Source organism: Haliaeetus albicilla, chromosome 20 (genome assembly GCF_947461875.1).
Source record: "Haliaeetus albicilla chromosome 20, bHalAlb1.1, whole genome shotgun sequence".
Lineage (NCBI taxonomy): Eukaryota > Metazoa > Chordata > Aves > Accipitriformes > Accipitridae > Haliaeetus > Haliaeetus albicilla.
This window is the reverse complement of record NC_091502.1, coordinates 26,379,868-26,397,710: the sequence shown is the minus strand read 5'-3', so window position 1 is coordinate 26,397,710 and position 17,843 is coordinate 26,379,868. Positions and strand designations below refer to the sequence as shown.

Below are 17,843 nucleotides of genomic sequence, written 5' to 3'. Positions count from 1 at the left end.
TGTAAAAACAAACCTGTGAATTCATTTAAAACTAGAGTGAATCTTACCAAAATTAGTCCCCTACCAGGCTGTGTTTTTCATCACAGGTAATATCAATTTGGGCATTGTCAGAGTAGAGAAAAATTTGGAGAAAGGAAATCTCTTGAGTAGGTGGTGTGCACCTGTTGTATGATTGATAGAGTTAATTTAAGATATGAATTGAATTGTTATGAAGAATGATGGCAAAAAGGTTATTATGTACAGAGATGATGCTTATCAGCATGAAAATAAATGTGTCACAAATTGGTTGCAAATGAAAGGCCTGATTTTTTTTTCTTTTTCTTTTTCAAAATGCATAAATAAGGGGTGTGCCTCTGTAAATCATGTAATCACTGTCTAACATATGCGAGGATCTTTGCAGAATATACAAAAGACTTTGCTCTGTAGAGTTTATAATGTAAAGCTGTGAGGCTACAGACATCTCTGTGTGCTTAAACTCACCTGGGTTTAAGCCTACACCTAAGTGTGTTGTAAAATAGCTGCAGCACTGAATTCTAAGACTAATTAAATTATTGGTCATAGGTAATACCCCCCTGACTATTTATTTGGACATGCACAAGCGCTTGATTTCGTGTTGGCTTTGGTATAAGGCAGCAGCAAGTGTATGTTTTGGTGTCTTACTTCTGCTAGGTTATTTATGGTGTGAAGACATAGGTAGATGCTAAAGTTTAATTTCAGTGTATTTTGTAGAAGGCCATTACACGGAGATTATACATTCTGTTTTCAGTTAAACTTTCGCCTTTGTACCTGTAATACTACTGAAATGATATTAAAAATGCAGAAAGCTTAGGCAAGCTGACAATGAAACAGATCTTGTAGAGATGTTCCAAGTTGTGGTGGCAGCATGTGTGTAAGATATGGGATAACCTGTTGACTGTAGATGATATTTAAAAAACAGAAATTCACTGAATCTGTTAAATTGCAAAATTGATTTCTTACAATAGGGATTAACATGAAATAAAGGCATTTTGTGGCAAATGGAAACTTTTAGACATTCTTTTTTTTAGCATCAAAGGGACACTGATAGAAAATAAGATTTTTATCACTACTATGTTGAAAGGCATTGTAGGTCTCAGTGTGGAGGCTCCGGCATCCTTCAAGCCAAAACAAATATGAATGACAGATTAGTGAATTAAACTAATCATATCATTGCTGGATGCCCTCTTGAGTTTTAACATTGTGTAATATCCTCGACAATTGAATGTGTTAGTTTTTTTCGTATTGCTTTTATCAAAAATATCGGTAGTTGCGACTGGAAATCCTACTTCACTCTTAGATACCGAGAGCATTGTCTCGTATTGGATTCACGTGAGTATCACATTGTTAATATTTTAAACAAAACACTAGGATTTTTTTTTTTTTTCCCCTACACACGGATGCTGAAGCCCTGGTTGTTCAAATGACTCCACATATCCTTGACCTCACACGCAGGAGAAATCAATTTGAGGTGAATAGAAATGTTCACGTGTGAAGACCAATATTTGCTTAGCTGCTTCAGAGTAAGCTTTTCCTTTTAAACATTTCCGAGAGACCTCGAAGACTTTTTCAGTTGTTTTTTAATGTCAGCATACACTGTTATTTTAAGGAAGAAGGGAATGACTGCTCTGCTTTTAGTTTCTGCTGTGCCATTCAATCCCCAAACTGGCCTTATCCCCTGCCCCCCCCGGATGGAAAACAAGAAAGCAAAGCTGGGTTGTCTGGCCAGCCTGAATCATCGGCTGGGGATTTAGCAATTCTTTTTTTCTGATATAAACTGCAAGCTGTAAGCTCCTTCAAACTTCATTGAATCTCTTCTCACTCTTTAGTTTGGGAAGGAAAGTCCGGAAATCTATGAAAAGTCTTAATTGTTGACTTGCTGTGGCCTTTCAGCCCTTTTCTTTGTGTGTGCTGCAAAAGCATTCCTGGTTTTGGCCTCCTGGGCTGGGTATATTCACTGGAAACCTGAATGAGTGTTTAGGTGAATAAAAGCACTGCAAAATCCTCTGTAATGGCAGGCTGAAAGATTTTTGGTTTTTACAGTGATTATGAAACAAATATGCTAATTGACTGCATATTGCATGCATTATAGAGTCATATCATACATTCACAGATCTTGGTCTCCTGTCTCTTGTATAGTGTCTGCTACTAACCTTTGGTAATTCCTGTATTGAATGTTTAATTTGTGTTTGAGACTTAGTACAGCTTTATAAACATATGTAGCCTTCATTTAAAAATTTCAAGTGATTGATAAGTCATCTGATGCAAACTTTCTTTCTCTTACGCTGGTTATATGTTGTTTTTCCTCATATTTTTGCAGCATCCACCCATAGAGGCTTAGGCTCAGAGTCAATAGAAGAAATAGCAAGTAGTAAAGAATTCGGACATGGTGTGAGTTGGATACGTACTAGAGCAGTAGGGCATATGTACAGAAGGAGGTAGGCATTCCTGGTAGGGAGGGAGGATGCTGAAGGTCGGCTCCTTCATGCACCCGCAGCCGCCCAGGAGCACAGCACAGTTTGGTCATGGAGGCAGTTGGGTTTGGGCAGCTGGTGAGATGCGTGGGACATTGGGATCGGGCGGTGATCCCCACCAGCGCTGCTCAACCTTCAGCCAAAGCAGTGCAAAGCTTTTGTGGGCCAGGGGAGGGGAGCTAGCTGTAGGACACCCGGTCTCCCACTCCACTTCGATGTTTGAGAGCTGAAGGTGATTAAGTAAGTCTTTAGAATTTAAATCAACTACTTAATTTCATATTTTCAGTTTGAATAATCTTTATTTTGATGGCTTGTAATAATAATTGCAACACCGCTGCCTTTGGGTGTGCATCCCTCTTTGTTTTTTTTAGCCCAGACTGTCCCATATTTCCTTAGGAAGTAAAAACCCTGCCTGAGGTCTGCCTGTGATTGTTGTGAGTATCTTATTTTCTGAAGTTCTGTTTGTTCGTCACTTGGCAGCTTTCACCCGAAAAAGCTAACAGCATTCTTTTACTTATTTTTCAAGTGGTAACAAGTTGCCACGTATATTAGCCAGGTATTGGTGGTCCTTAGTAGCACCAGGCGCACTAAGACCAGCATAAATCTGGGGTCTGTTGTTGTTCTTCTTCCATGTAGATTGATTTCCAAACGGAGTGAACGAATGCCAGCGTCTGCCTGTCCTATGGGTAGGAAAGACTTTCAGTCTCCTGGGCTTGTTAATACAGTACCTCTTGCCAACACGAAATTACAAAAAGAGAATGATAAACAGACCTCTTGCCAAAGCTGCCTTTCCGCTAACAGATTTAGCCTGTGCTCTCCTTCGTCTTCCCCGGTACAGCTTTGTTTTAGAACAAAGACTGCAAAACATTTAAGGAAGAAGAGACTATTACAGAGGATTGATCCGTTCCATTTGCACTGTTAATCTTCATTTTTCCCAGTGTCTATACCCCGTCTTTGTCCGTGCATCGGCATGAGCAAAGGAAAAGAGAGGGCAGGGAAGGATTTGCTGTGCTGCCTGCCAGGGGAATGGGGCTGGAGCCGGAGGATGGCTCCAGCATCCCCCTGCTCCTGAACCTTGCGCTGGGTTTCCAGTCTTGACCGGAGAAGAAAGCCTGCGACCAGAATACAGGACCTGGGAGGAGATCATTAGAGGGCAATGAGGAACAACCATGGCTGGAAGTCATAAATCACGCAGTCAAAACCTGCAGTGCGGTGGATTTGAACGCTGACCAAATAAAGCCGAGAGGATTCTGACCCATCTATTATTAAAAGGACATCTCTGCCTTCATCTGATTCTAATTCCAGGAATATTGTATTTCTGGTATGTCAACTTTGTACGGTGTAATCCACTCAGAAACAAATTTAGATCTTTATCCTATTGCAGTGCGTGGGAAGGAGTGATGTTTTCAATATTCAGGATATGGTTGGAAAGTGATTCTCCCATACTGAGGGGAGTAATTACAAAAATCGAAGGAAGGTAATTAGTGGTAGTGGTTGGAAATTTTGGAGCAAAATGTAAATTAAAGCACATCTTTGAGGGTAACATGACTTTTTCTGGTATTGAAATTTTTCTGTTAGAAATTGGTTAATACAGTTTAGTTTGACCCAGTGGAAAAGAAGAAAATGTGATACTGTAGCCTGAAATGAAAACAAGAGTTCATGCAGCTGGCGTTATTTGGATATGCCGTCTGCAAGCGACTGCCTCCTCAGCTTGCTGTAATGGTGTCGCCTTCAACTCTTTTTCCACCCTGGTATTTCTCTAGCTGACCACATCCCACTTTTAAATTATGCTTTAAACTCTTTGAGATGGGAGCCTCCATTTCCGAAACATGCTTAAATACTTGAGTCTTCTCTATTGAAAACAATAGACTGATGGCAGCAAGTCTGGTGCTCGGGAGCTGAATCTTGGTCCTGCCAGTATGGTCTTGCTTACCTTGAGCCCATCATCTCAACGCTCTTCTGCAGGCTTCTCGGCATCTGTAAAATGAAGCTGCAGTAGTGATGGATTATTTAATATTTTGAAAGAGCTTGGAAGAGGGGAAGCTTATATTTATTAGTAACATAAATTGATTTTTATGAATATTGTTTTTGTGTCTGCTGCTAAAGTGTAGCTTCTCTTAGGAGAAGGAGCAATGGTTGACTGTGAGAAATGTCTGAAGCAGCTCGAGAGAAGTCTCATATAAGAAAGATAACTAAGAATATTATTTTGCTTTTTTTATAGTGACTGGGTGATGTTACAGGATAGATGTTTATAATCCAGGGAAATTTTCTAACCAAAGCCTCAATAATTTTATGGTAGGTCAAATTCTGCACAAAGTTAATCAAAAATGTCAGTTAGATGCTACTTAGTGCTTGCTTAGCATCATGCTGATGTGGTATGTAAATTTTCATGGTCCTGTGGGGCATCTTAACATTGTCTGTTTGACTGATATGCTACAGTATAGATATCCATCAATGGAAAAGTGTGAATGCCACCCTCTCCCCGCCACCCCTCCAAGATTTCTGGTGTCCTACCAAGTGCCAAGGAAACTTCTGTCTGGAGGCCATCAGGAAGAATCCAAAGTCTTTGGAAAGCGATTACATCTGACACTAAGAAGGTTACAGCCTGAGACTGTGGAGGGAGGTGGAAGTCAGAGAAATTAGTTACAGCACAAACTGTTTTGAGCCGGAGATGAAATGCTGGTTGAGAGGACATCTGCGGCCACCCAGTCCAACCCCACCAGCCCCAGGTTGGGTCAAGCATGGCGTTGCTTACACCAGTCCTGAAAACCTCCAGCAAATCTGTGGTCAGCCTGGTCCAGTAACGCAGTACCCACCTAGTCAAAAGGCTCTTCCTAATGGCCAACCTGAATCTTCCAAGCCATCTTTCGTGGAAAGAAAGGAGCAGAGAGAAGAGTCTTCAGACCGCATGTCCTGGGAAGTCTTTTCAGCAAAACACAATGAAGTAGGATTGTGAAGATAAAAGAATCGAGATAATCAGCTGGAGGAGGATATGGCTCGGTTGGAGGGCAGAACGAGAGCACTAAATACAAGAGTACAGCAGGGTTCATTTCAAAAGGAAAAGTCAGCAAGGCCTCAAGTTAAAGAAATTAATAGGAATGTATCAAGGAAGTCGTCTGAAAACTACTGAGAATGGTTTTGGACACACAGGGACAGATATATTAGATATTTTTTAAAATACATTTATTTATTGGTTACCTGCTGGTGAAACCCATCAGTCTTGCAGATATAAAGCCAGGAATTTACAGCGCAGAATTCATCTGCGTACAGACATTTTCTTCTCTGGAAACAAGCTAATATAACATCAGCTGTGCTAGCATAATTTTTTTTTCTCATTGCTGAAGTTTCTTACAGGGGAACTGGTTTCTCATTTACTGAGGTCCATAAGGGTATTTTTATAAGTTCTGCCTAATGAAAAAAATAGGATATATACCTATTTTGCCATGCCACGTTCAGGCTCACTGAGCAACCTCTTGTTGCACCAAGTGCAACAAGTGATCCTGTCTTCCTTGTCTGTCTCTCACTTTCTCAGGCTAGGGCAAGGATTTCCTTTATTATTTTTTAATATGCTATTTAGCATAATTGAATCACCAAATTTTTTTGGATCCTCTGGCTTTTAAGTAGATCATAAACTTCAGCAAATGAAAGGTCAAGATTTTTCCTGCCTCAGCATTTATTTTTGGGCAGTCTGAGATCAGCAAATTCCAAAGTCAAGAGCTGCTTTGTGCTTATAAATTAGCTGTTTAATTTTTCATACAATAAAGACACAAGGGCTTGTTCCTGTTATAGATGTCAAACTTTTCTCAAATGAAAGGTGTGGGGGTTTATTTAGTTATTTATTGGAGAGGAGGCAATAGGTGTGGGAATGTGGCTCCTTATGAGCTTGGCTAGGTGACTCCCAGCTAGCCCGTGCCAACCTCCTGTGTCTCCTCAGCGAACAGCTGGGTGCTACTGCCCTGGTTTGGCGGTGGATCTGTATGAAAGATGCTGTAGGACTGTAAATGATCCAGCTCATTTTTGTTTTCCCTTTGCTGGTCTTTGAGATTGGGTAGGTCGAGTGCTGCATTGAAATCTCGTGCTCTGCAGCATTTCCAGTTGGTTTAATTCTTTCCCTCCATCAGGGTCAGCTTCAGCTGAACAGCTCGGGTCTCATCGGGTGCGAACCGTTCCGCTGGTCCATGGTGGTCATTAACATCCTACCGTTCCCGTCTCTGCTCCCCTGTTGACGTAGTCCGAGCTGGTAACACCCCTGTGGCAGGGGACAGCGGCTCGTTGACGAAGCCCCGGGACTCCTTGGAGTTAGCCGGATGCAAACGCCTTCCAATCGCTGAAAGTGCGTGACATGAAGTACCTATGAAGAAAATACATCGTCAGTGTAATTAATGAGTAATGCAATTCAGTCACGTCCAGAGCCTCATGAAAGACCATACAGAAATGACGTGGTGTTAATCACCAGCTGCATTAGCTCTACTGCTGACTTCAACGCCATCCGTGTTCATACATTGAACGTCTTGATTGCATCAGGCGATGACTACGCTTCAGATATTTTTATATCATGCTTTTTATGTGTTCCCTTAAAGTTGCCATCTCTTGAATGGAGGGAATATTATTTAAACTAGCTCTTCTAATTCAAAACTTGGCTGGAGAGTAAAACCGTGCAGCGTATCTTTCCTCTAAAGATGGTCTGTGCGTGGAGGATACTGATGCTGTCTGCAAGCCTTTACCCCCTGAGGGATGCAGACGTGCCATCCCAAATCTGGTTCACATCAGCAAAGGCATGCCTGCGTGCAGTAACATCGACTGCTAAAGTGTTCCTGAACCGCTGCTTCACTGCACATCTTCATTTCCACTGGAAACGCTCCCAGAATAAAAGGGTCCAGGACATGACTGAGAGCAAGCCTGAAATCAAATGTGCATTTCAAATGTGGAATTTTTGAAATAGCAAGCGTTTTCTCAGGATAGAAGAAAAGCTTCTTGCCTAGCTTTTGCTGCTAGCTACCACTTCACGGGTGCTTTAGAAATAAAGATGGCAATATGAGTATCAATAGATGTATCAGTAGGATGGTTTGAGGACCAGGATGACCCTTCTGCTCCAGCTGCATGGGTTTGTGAAGCAGGGTGCTGCGGGTTTTGGGGAGCTGGAGTTTGTGGAAAAGAGTTTACAGTTATTTAGGTAAAACAAGGCTGGAGCAGAGCTGAAATTTTCTTTGAAAGTGAAAAGTGAGGAGAAAAAAGGAAGGAAAAAAGCAATATTCAGGCTCTGGAATGATGCCCTAGATTGATTTCTGTAAACATCAAGGTATAGCTGAAGTACAGTGGAAGAGGTAAAAGTGAACATTATACTGTACAAACAGGAGCTACCATTAATAATTTACTGCTAATTGAAGCCTTAAACTTTTTGTGGAGTCTGGCCTTCCTTTCGTTTCCCTCTTTAAATTGATTTTTAAAAAAGTACTTTTATTAATAAAAGATTAACTAAAATTGTGTCAACTTTGACCTGATTCTTTTATAAGGTCTTTAACAGGTTAAATATTTTGCTTCAGGTGAGATACGTTCAATCAACTTTTAGTTACGGTGTAGCTAAAAAAGGAGTAAATTAGAAAGGAGGTGTTAATTGTGGAAAACCACGTTGTGTTATGAATCTCCAAGCTCGTGCATACTGTCACAGCAGAGTTTTTTGGGGGAAAGGTGGGACATAGCCTTGTAGCTTGCCTAAATTAACCTTTAGCAGATGAATTGGAAGTTAATTTAATTATTGTTTGGCGGATCCCAAGTGAGGGTCAAGCTTCAAATGACTTAACTGAAAGATTGTCAGAAAATTATTGGAATTTGAATGCAGTGTAAGGTCAGGAGGTCTTTCCATGTTCAAGGAGGCTTTGGCTGAATACTATTAGCATGTGATTTGTATAAAATGAATTTAAAGAGGTGATGTGCAGATCAAGGAAGAAACGTATCTTTTTCCATTGCCTTTTTTCTTTGTTCATACTCTCTCATGTTTGGTTCTGTGCCATCTTATGTGAAATAAATAATTTTTGGTACATATATTTTCTCTCAGAAGCACTTATATCCCATTTTCACAAAAGATGAAGGCAAATCACAACCTAAGCGGTATGGGAAGTTAAAGGGTGGGTCACCTTGACAGAAGGACTGACATGAAGAAAGATGGAGAAGTGTCTGTCATCCAGAAAAGCTCACATTTGCATTATTTACTCTTTTCTTTACAATTGGACTTAAGTTTAGATCTACTATTTAATTTTTTGAGAACCTGAAAGATGCACCTGTCAGTGTCACTGTTTTAAGAACCCCATAAAATGCATTTATTTCTCACTAACACTCTGTTTATAAAGATTTTATTTACTTAGTCTGAAAAGAAAATAAGAACTTAATAAACTTCCTAAATCTTGCATGCCGGGTTTATTCTTTTCTTTTAGGATTTTTTAAATCTCCTTCAATGTCGTCCTTCTTTTCCTCTGCCTCTGTATGCTAGAAATGGGAAATACCTATATTGCTGTATATCAGGGTGGGAGAGGCGTGTAAGATGCCAGCTCCACCAAGGTGTGCATAGAAATACTTATGTTAAAGTTTATTTACGTGTTAGAAATTAGTGATGGCCACCAGTATGAAGACGGAAGGCGTGAATGTCTTTGGGAAGCAGCGAAGCTGGTCACGGCGTTTTCGAAGGCACGAAGCAAACTAACGATAGAGAAAAACAGCAGGGTAAGATGTTCCCGTTGTCTTGCACCTGTAGCAGTTTGAAGGTGGTGGTGGTAACTGTGCCGGTTCTCGAGTGCTTCGAGTTCTCCCGTAGGAAGAGGATGAAGCAGGCGATGTCCCAGGGATGCGGGACAGAGTCCGCTCCCTTGACGGCAGCAGGAGAGCGCGATGCAGAGAGCGATGCCCAGCTCTGGTCCAGCGAGGCGAGAGCACTCGAGCGTAGCTCTGCAGCAGCTTCACAGCACAGCAAGTTCAAGCTCAGCGTGCACGGCACAAACATTTCCATTTGCCTTCTCGTGCTGCTTGGAAATCCCCCATGCAAACTCGATTTGACTGGCGCGGTGGCCTGCTGATGGCGTGGTGGCCGCCTGACGCCTGACCTCTCTTGTAGTTCTGTTTACCCTTCATCTGAAGTAATTTCCTAGTGTGATGGAAGCATGTCATGCACTTTCAGAGGAAAGATAAAATAGATGAAAATGTAACCAGGTTACAGCCAGAAAGTATCCCAAGACTGTTTGCTAGCAGCTTATTCCCATGGCATTCCTGCTGGAGTTACTCCTTCAGCTCCTTGCTGGAGTCTCAGCAGCTTCTAAGCAACCGAGCATCGGTGTTGTGAGGATTACGAAGCAGTGGAAGCTCTGTGCAATAGAGAAATACTTGTGTTTGTCTGTTTATAATTCATTTCTATTAGTCTTTTTGTTGTGTATATATGGCCACAAGCAAGTGCTGCAAGTTACTGTGGCAAAGGAGGTTTAATTTTGCTAATCCTGTTTTATTCCCATTTCAGTGTAGCTTTTTGAATGCCACAATGCAGTGCCTGTAATGAATTTAAAATGTATTTTTGAATGGTATTGTCTTGCAGAATGTATTGGAAGCTCATCTGAATGTGCTCTAATACTAGGGGCTGAAAAGAAAGAAAATCATCCATCTGAAATGCCGTTTGTATGGACTCTTTCATGCTGGCTGGAAATAACACCCTGCATACCAAGCGGGGAGGAAGCACAAACCTCTTCCTCACAGTACACTCAAACCCCTAACATGATTACAATCTCTTTATCTCATCTAAAAAGCATTTTCTTTCATCCTTCTCAATAAGAGTGTTTCTTTTTACTCTTTGGTACAACACCTAATGCAAGCCAGGCATGAGCAGTAATTTTCACCAAATTATGATTTATTTGTACCCTTTACACCCAGAAAAGCACAAATGAAATAACTGCATTGAACAAGGCACTTTATAAATGCAGCCCTGACTCCATCCTTGCCCAGGGGCAGGTCCAGCTGTCACTGTGTGGTCCTGGGTGGAGGAACACACATTCACCTGGAGGGAAGAGGGACCCTCATAAACTTTATTTCTTGGGCAGGAAGGCTCAGCTGGGTGAGTGGCTGGCTCTGTGTGTGTGAGAAGGAGAATACAGGGCGGGCGTAAGATGGACCCATCACTTCATTGCTCTGTTGCAGAACATCCTCAGCTTACAGGTCCTCTGTCACGGCCAACACGAAGAGCCGTGTGCCCACGCACGACTGATGAATACGATGTGGCTTTTTGCAGCCTTTCAGTATTGCTGCAGGGATCTCCCAGTGCCCCCTCCTCCCCATGCAAAGAGCACCATTCAGCACCACGGGCACGTTTGTTGAGAGCGTAGTCTGATGTCAGGCGTCGTGCTGTTAGTTGGGTGGCCAGGCACCTAAAATGGAGCCTGGATATTGACTTTTCTCCTGGGAACACAAGGGTGGCTGGATGGTGAAAGGTCCTCACTGCCTAAACGCCTGTCTGGAAGGCTGTCTGGGGGAGAGGAGGAATTGCTCTGTCCCTTGGGAGGCTCTCCAAATCCCACCGTCCTGGCAGCAAGGGACGTGCTGAGGCAAGCAAAGCAACCAGCCACCCTCTTTGCTTATTTTGAACCTACAACACAATTATTTCTTCTAACGCCTCCAGTTGCTTGGGTTATAAGAAAGAGTGCTGCCTCTCCACCTTCTCCGGGTCATTTGTGATTTATTTTTTTATAGATATCTGTCACATTCCCTGTCCCACTGGGCATTTCTTGTTTGGACTTGAGGGGTCCTACTAGTGATTTAACAGTTAATTATGGCCAGGAAATCTCTGCAACTCTATGACACCTCTCTCCTCCTTTTTCTCTCAAGTCCTGTTTGTGGCATCTATTACTTAAAGCATCCTGTACTAGTAGTAACCCTTAGGCTACGTGTATTACCGGTGTTCAAATTCAGAGCAGTGCTGCACTTTGAAGGTGACTCCCACCAATTGCATTGTTGTTTCTGCATGCAAAGTGGTTTTGGTGTGTGTGGACCACATTTCTTTCAGAAGCTTCACTCCAGTTGCCCATCACACGTCCTCCAACCTCTCATGGAACATACAGGTCTCTAACGGTGATGGTCATACCAGTAAAGGACATACTGGTGGTGTCCTTTAGACAACTTCAAACCATGCGTCAGGTGGGGACCAGACTAAAAACCAGATTAAATCTAGTTCAAAGGAAACCCTCAAAGCGCAGAGGGTGTAGCCATAGGAGCCTCAGCACAAAGTGTATTGATTGTCTGATCATGTCTGATTGCACCAAAGCATTTGTTAATGTAGATGTATCTTTGGATTTTTATAGTGCTTTTCCTTGTCAGAATATTCTACAACCATTAAAAGTTCAAAACACCTTCTTGCCTTATTCCTACTATTGATGGGGAATCTGCATTGCAGGGTGATGGTGGAATTGAATTGCAAAAAAAGAAAGTCACCCATGGAGGCATTTGGGTAAAAAGGAGGAGGTTTTTGGCTTACATTTAGAGCAGCAGTAGATGCTCCTCATGCGTTGGGTCATGCTGGCACTTCTGGGCAGCACATTTCCCCACCTTGTTACTGTCAAACCATCTTCTTTCAGATGCTTTCAACTTACTGAAAAAGTAAGGTGAAACATGTCCTACATGCTTTGGACAGGGAGAGGGATTTCAGTTTGGTGCCTCGTCTGCCATGATTTGTTTGGATAAATAACATGCGATAGAGATGTGGTGGTTGGGCTTAAATCAACACATTCTTTTTCACTAGAGAACAAAAGATAGTTTTCATGAATGTAGATGATTTTTTAATTTCATGTTCATATGCATGTTTAATGTAGTGCTAGGTAGGTATCATATAGCATATGTGGACACATAAAGTGCACGTTTGTGCGGTTTGAGGTATAGGTATGAGTGTGTCCTGTATCTGCCACATCCTACACCGAAATAGTCTCCTGTGTTGAACGGGATCCATATGGCAGCCGAAAAGCCAGGCTTTTGAACCCACACTTGCAGAAGCTGGTGTTCACTGTCTCAGAGATAGATGATGTTGAGTTTTTTCCTGTAAACGAGAACTCAAGCCAGAAGGCAAACGCCTGCTTGCCAGGGGCAGGCTCACCGAGACTCGCAGCACTGCCTGGGGACACGAGGACCAAATGGCCATAAAACCCTTATGCTTGAATGTAAATCCCCAGCGCTAATGTCTCACGGATGTAAAGTTTTGCATTGATTTTCCCGTTGTTCTTCTTAAGAGCTCCATCGTGCATTACTGAAGCCGCTGGTGTAAATACGTGTCTCCGTGTAGCCTTCTCTTCCAGTTCGCTTTATAACCGTGATTTCCTTTGCTTGGAGAATTGCTCCTTCTGTGCTAACTTGGGGGCGGAGGGAAGGCTAATTAATTAAGTGGTAATTGTTGTCAAGTCAATTGGTGCTAACATTTAACATTTGACTTGTTTACTATCTTGAGGTAAAGCGGAAGGAGTTAATGATCTAACAAATTGTGCATCCATCATGAGAGACTTGTTTGGAAAGAACGGTTTTATTTATGAACTGTAAAATAATACGTTTTAAAAAAACCCATATTTTGAAGCAAGATCGTTGAGGTTCTTGTGTGAAATTGTCACTAGATAGCTGTGGAGACAAGTGCGTCGCCTAATAAAGCTTAATGACTGATTTTCCCATTAATCAGAATTGAGAATGTGCTTCATTAAGATAATTAACTGAGCCAGTTGCTTAACTGACAGTTAGTAGACACAAATTCCCAAGTTACTTGCTTTCCTCTAAATAAAACTCACAAGAAGCTAACCCGGCACTGCTTCATCATCTTTATTGGAGAGAGAAACAGAAGGGCTGTTAAAATCTCATTGCTTGCGTTAGGTCTATGACTGCATCTCCCTGTCTGGGACAGCAGTGGGATGCGGTGGGTGGCACTGGGTGCCCTGCGCAGCCTTGAACAGGACCCAAGCCTTAGGCTCGAAGTTATTGTAGTCAGCTCACGCCAGAAGCTCACAAATATTTGCTGCTCTCCATCTCGCCAGCAGCAAATGGTCTTTTATCTGCTAATTTCTGAAAGGTCAGGTCTTCTTTGTGGTTGTTTTTGTCACCCAAGAACTATTAGCTCCTCCAAGGGGGAGAATTCCTTGTCTCAATTTGTGGCTTCTCCTCTTTGTTCATCGCAAGCTAAAAGTGGGGTCATGAGTCCTGAGCCCCCCTGAAGGCAGGGATATGTAAGATCAATCTGCTCCAGGTACATTTGTAGGCAGAATATGCAGCGCTTAAGAAGTTAGGGGAATTAACTGAGGGATCCAAAACTTGAATTATTAAATATGCTACCTGGTTGTAACGTCTAGTTGTAAATCCTTTCCTTTGCAGCTCTCTGTGTCTTGAATTATAACGTGGTAACGCTATCAGGTAGCAGAAGACTCTTTGCGCAGAAGACGACTCTGGAGCTAATGTAAGGCAGTCATCTCAACTCTCCTTTTCTTTTGTCCTCAGAGTTCCCCGTCTTCCACCATGAACCCTGTTTACAGCCCCGTCCAACCTGGGGCTCCCTATGGAAACCCGAAGAACATGGCGTATACAGGTAGGAGCGGTGTTCAGTGGCTCTTTCGTGAATGTCTGTGTTCAGTGGTGAGAGCAGATGATCATTAATGAGTGATTAATCCCTTAACGAAGGGAGAAAGAGTTCCCATCAGGGAGCCAGATGGGAACGTGACTTGCAGGAGAAAAACTCTCCAGCAAAGCCAATGCAGTAAGGTTAGCAAGAAGAAATGGATCTGAACTCATAAGAAGAGGATGCCCCGGAAATCCTAAAGAATAGGATCAAAAGGGGGTTTCTGTAGACAAACAATACAGGCAAGAAGTTGCTGGGGGAGTCAGCTGGGAGCTGGAGGGCTTGCCTCCGGAGCTGAACTGAACGACTCAGGTGCACGTGCTGGAATAATCCTGCCGTAGAAATGAGGATCCCACAGGCGAGAGCCTGGTATTTGAAGAACATGCAGTTATTCTTACAGATGGTGATTTAAACTGCATTATTGACTGATTTTTTTTGTTTTCAAGTCGTGCTTTCATTGAGTTAATCTTATTTTGAACAGCAAGTCTGATGTCTGTTTGAAGTCCATCTTTAGAACTGAGTTGTCTAAAAATGTCATCTTTAATACTTGAAAAAGGCACTGAGATATGTTTACCATAATTATGTAACTAGCGGGGAACTAAAGTGTACTGATATGGAAAGAATTTAGCTCAGAAAGAAACAGTGCTTTGGAAAAAGAAAATCTCAGCTTAGGTGTATCTGTAGTTTTCCCTGTGGATCATGTTTACCAGCAGTTGTTCTTCTGATCTTGTGTAAGCACCTTACAAAATCAGCCTTGGAAGACTCCTTTTTCTAACATTTTGTTGAATGTAATTAGCTATTAAGTGTCATACTGTGTTAAGATTTCCTTCTTTATATTTGCATTGCCAGTTGTATGTCTTGACTTTTACCCAACGTGTGAAATTGCTTGGGAGTGTGCTTTTGAGGAGGAGAGTGGTCACCAGCAAATGGAAATGAACATCAAATGCTCTTAGCTACTTCATTTACAAAATATTCTCATTGACTTTGGTAGCTGTTTCAGCTGGTAGATCAGTAGGGCTGGCTGTGTTGCTGCAAAGAGATCTGTCTGATACTCATCAGAGTAGAGAGTTCCTCAAAGGCATTTTGCCCCATTTTTATTCACCCTTTCTTTTTCCCCATCAAAATTATGCATGCTGCTTTGTTGGAGATACTGTAGCTCGGGGGAACTTTGGTCTCACAGTCAAAGCACTAGAGGCTTGGAAAAAAAAAATCTCTGTGAATAATAGTCTCTTCAAAAATATCACCGTTGTAAGAGGACTGCAGACTCCAACAGTGCTTGGGTGACAGAATGAGCTCATAAGTGCACAGTTCTTTTCCTGCACTGGAAAGAACAGCAATTTTGTGCTTTCCAACACAAGGATGGTTTGGACAAGAGTCTACTTTTCTATCCCTTTACTATTTTTTTTTTTTGGCAGGTGTTCAAAGCTTCACCTTAATATCCATTCAATGTAGATTTTCTGTATCTGCTTTCATACAACCCTGAATGTTTTAGAAGCTGCCTTCTGGCACTTGATAAGATGATTTTATATAAATATTGAGGTGTGGATTGTATAGAATTTGTACCTTGACCTTTCTGGAAGGAGAATTTTAGAGGGTGATTTCTGGTTTAGATGAATGAATTCTACATGAACTGCATTCCGAATAAGTCAGATGGCAACATTAATAGGATATTATCTTCTAAAATAACCTGCTGGGTAATCACCATGAAGATTATACTGTGCACTTAAATATAAAAAGCTATTGTCTGCCTTGGCCAGCTTGCGCCAGCTCTGGCAGGGATCGTGGCGAGGTGGCCCCTATGAGACTGGTTTCACCCAAACCATCAGACGTCAGACATTTGTCTTCCAGAGTCTGTGGTAAATGAAGAGAAATCAGTGGCAGATGTGCAGGATGACTTTGGAGAAAAAAGTTGGAGGCAGATCAATGTAACAAGGTCCTTTAGTTATGTCAGTAGAAAAGCAAAGAAGGGAAGATGCAAGTGGCTGCTTGAACGTAGGACACCGAAGCAGTAATTGAATCATATTAGTGCTTGGTTTTTCTATTGTGGAGGTGTAAGGTAAGGAGTCAGTGGACTGAATTCTTACAATGAAGTCCCAAAATAGATAATAGGTTAAAAAGTGTTTAAACGAAGAGCTATTTTCTTTGCTAGGCAAATAGTATTACAAAACCTTTTAAATATGAATTTGTTTGAATATTTAATGAATATTTAATTGCAAAAAAAGGGGAAAAAGTTTAAATTCTTTCCTCTATATATCAAAGACAGGCAACTCCTGAGGGTGGTCTCAGCAATTATTAAAAGAAGACTGCCATGTCTCCTGCATTACAAGTGCCAGGCTCTGTCTATCTAATTCTTGCTTTCTATGCTTAGACTTCATTTACATTGCTTTAACTTGGCGTCATTTAGCTACGTATCAGTTTCTAATGTAGCCACAAGCTATTCTGGGGAATATTTAAACTCTTAGAGACAAACAAAATCGACTTTTCACAGGAGGAACATTAAGTTATGGAGTTTGTAGATACTTCCTTTTCAAATTGCTTTGAAAATAATTGCTAAAGCATATGACATCGTAGATCTGGAGGAGATGTTGATGGCCATCGCTTGTGCAAACCCCTTCCATGGTCCTTGGAGCTCATTACAGCTTTGGGGCTTAATGAGTGTCTCAGTCCTGATCGGCAGCTGAATGGAAGAGTTTGCTCGGAGCCCCTAATTTGAAATAGCATGTCAACAAACCATTCTCACAATCACTTCATGAGACAGATTGTACGACATCTGTCCCCAAATTTTGATTTGAGATCTAATTTGGGATACAATATAGAATTCATACAGTATAAAATGTAATGTGGGGTTTTTTAATCCCATCTTTTTGCAGTAGTTGAAGACACTGAAAAAAATAATGCCAAGCTTTATATTAGGCAAGAAAGAGAAATAAAAAAACCCTGCAGTGTAATAAAGTTGAGGTAAAGGTTGTTAGACCTAGGCTTTAGAGTTCAGGGTTTTTTACCCCAAATGTAGTACAGCATGTGTATTACTTAAATTTTTGTCTTTAAAGATCATTCATAAACCATTCATTTCTAACCTTGTGGAATAAAACTCAGGTGGGATAGATGCGGAAAGAAAACAAGGTTGGTAATCAGGATACTGGCAGGTTGAATTTTACGTTCTTGTGGTTTTTTAGTGCTAAATGTAAATCCTTTATATAGAATAGATTGCTTTTGGTTGAAAGAATTAGTTTTAATCTGATTTTCTTCTCATTCTCACTTCTTTGTTGTTTTCCATACCTGGTGGGCTAGGGAGGGAAGTCCATTTCAAGGTAAATAAAAATTTTGTACCAAATTGGCTGCTCGTGTTAGGGAGAATGGGAAATCCTTGGCACATACTCAAGTACTTGATGTACCATACATTTATTCAGATCCTTAATTTTTCCATTTTGATCTTCCTTAAAGAAAGTGTGAAGGTCAGTTATTTCCTAAATGATTTTTAAAGTGTGGTCTGAATTAGATGAATTTTTATGGGAAATTATAATTAAGTTTAAAAAAGGAAGTTTTAAAATAGAGTTATTAGGTGAAACAAAGTCAGAAGTGTTAAATTTGTAAGAGAAATGTTTATCGAAACATCCCCCATATTTGAACTAATAGATTTATTAAGCAAAGGTGGTTTCTCATGTAGTTAGTATGTCTCATTTTTGGGGGTCCTTAAGACACCCAGATTTGTTGAATTGCAACCTTCTTCCCATTTTCCTTCCTAA

General features: G+C 41.3%; 1 protein-coding gene across 6 annotated transcripts in view; it reads left to right on the top strand.

The window, feature by feature from the left end:
* The window catches only part of FAM168A (family with sequence similarity 168 member A), a 199,548-nt gene that overhangs the window by 87,073 nt on the left and 94,632 nt on the right, over window positions 1–17,843 (top strand). For all 6 annotated transcript variants that reach the window (XM_069808660.1, XM_069808654.1, XM_069808659.1 and 3 more), the window contains one exon: window positions 13,980–14,067. In XM_069808660.1, the coding sequence (XP_069664761.1) occupies window positions 13,998–14,067 (70 nt within the window). In that variant the 5' untranslated portion in view covers window positions 13,980–13,997. The remainder of the gene's footprint in view (window positions 1–13,979; window positions 14,068–17,843) is intronic.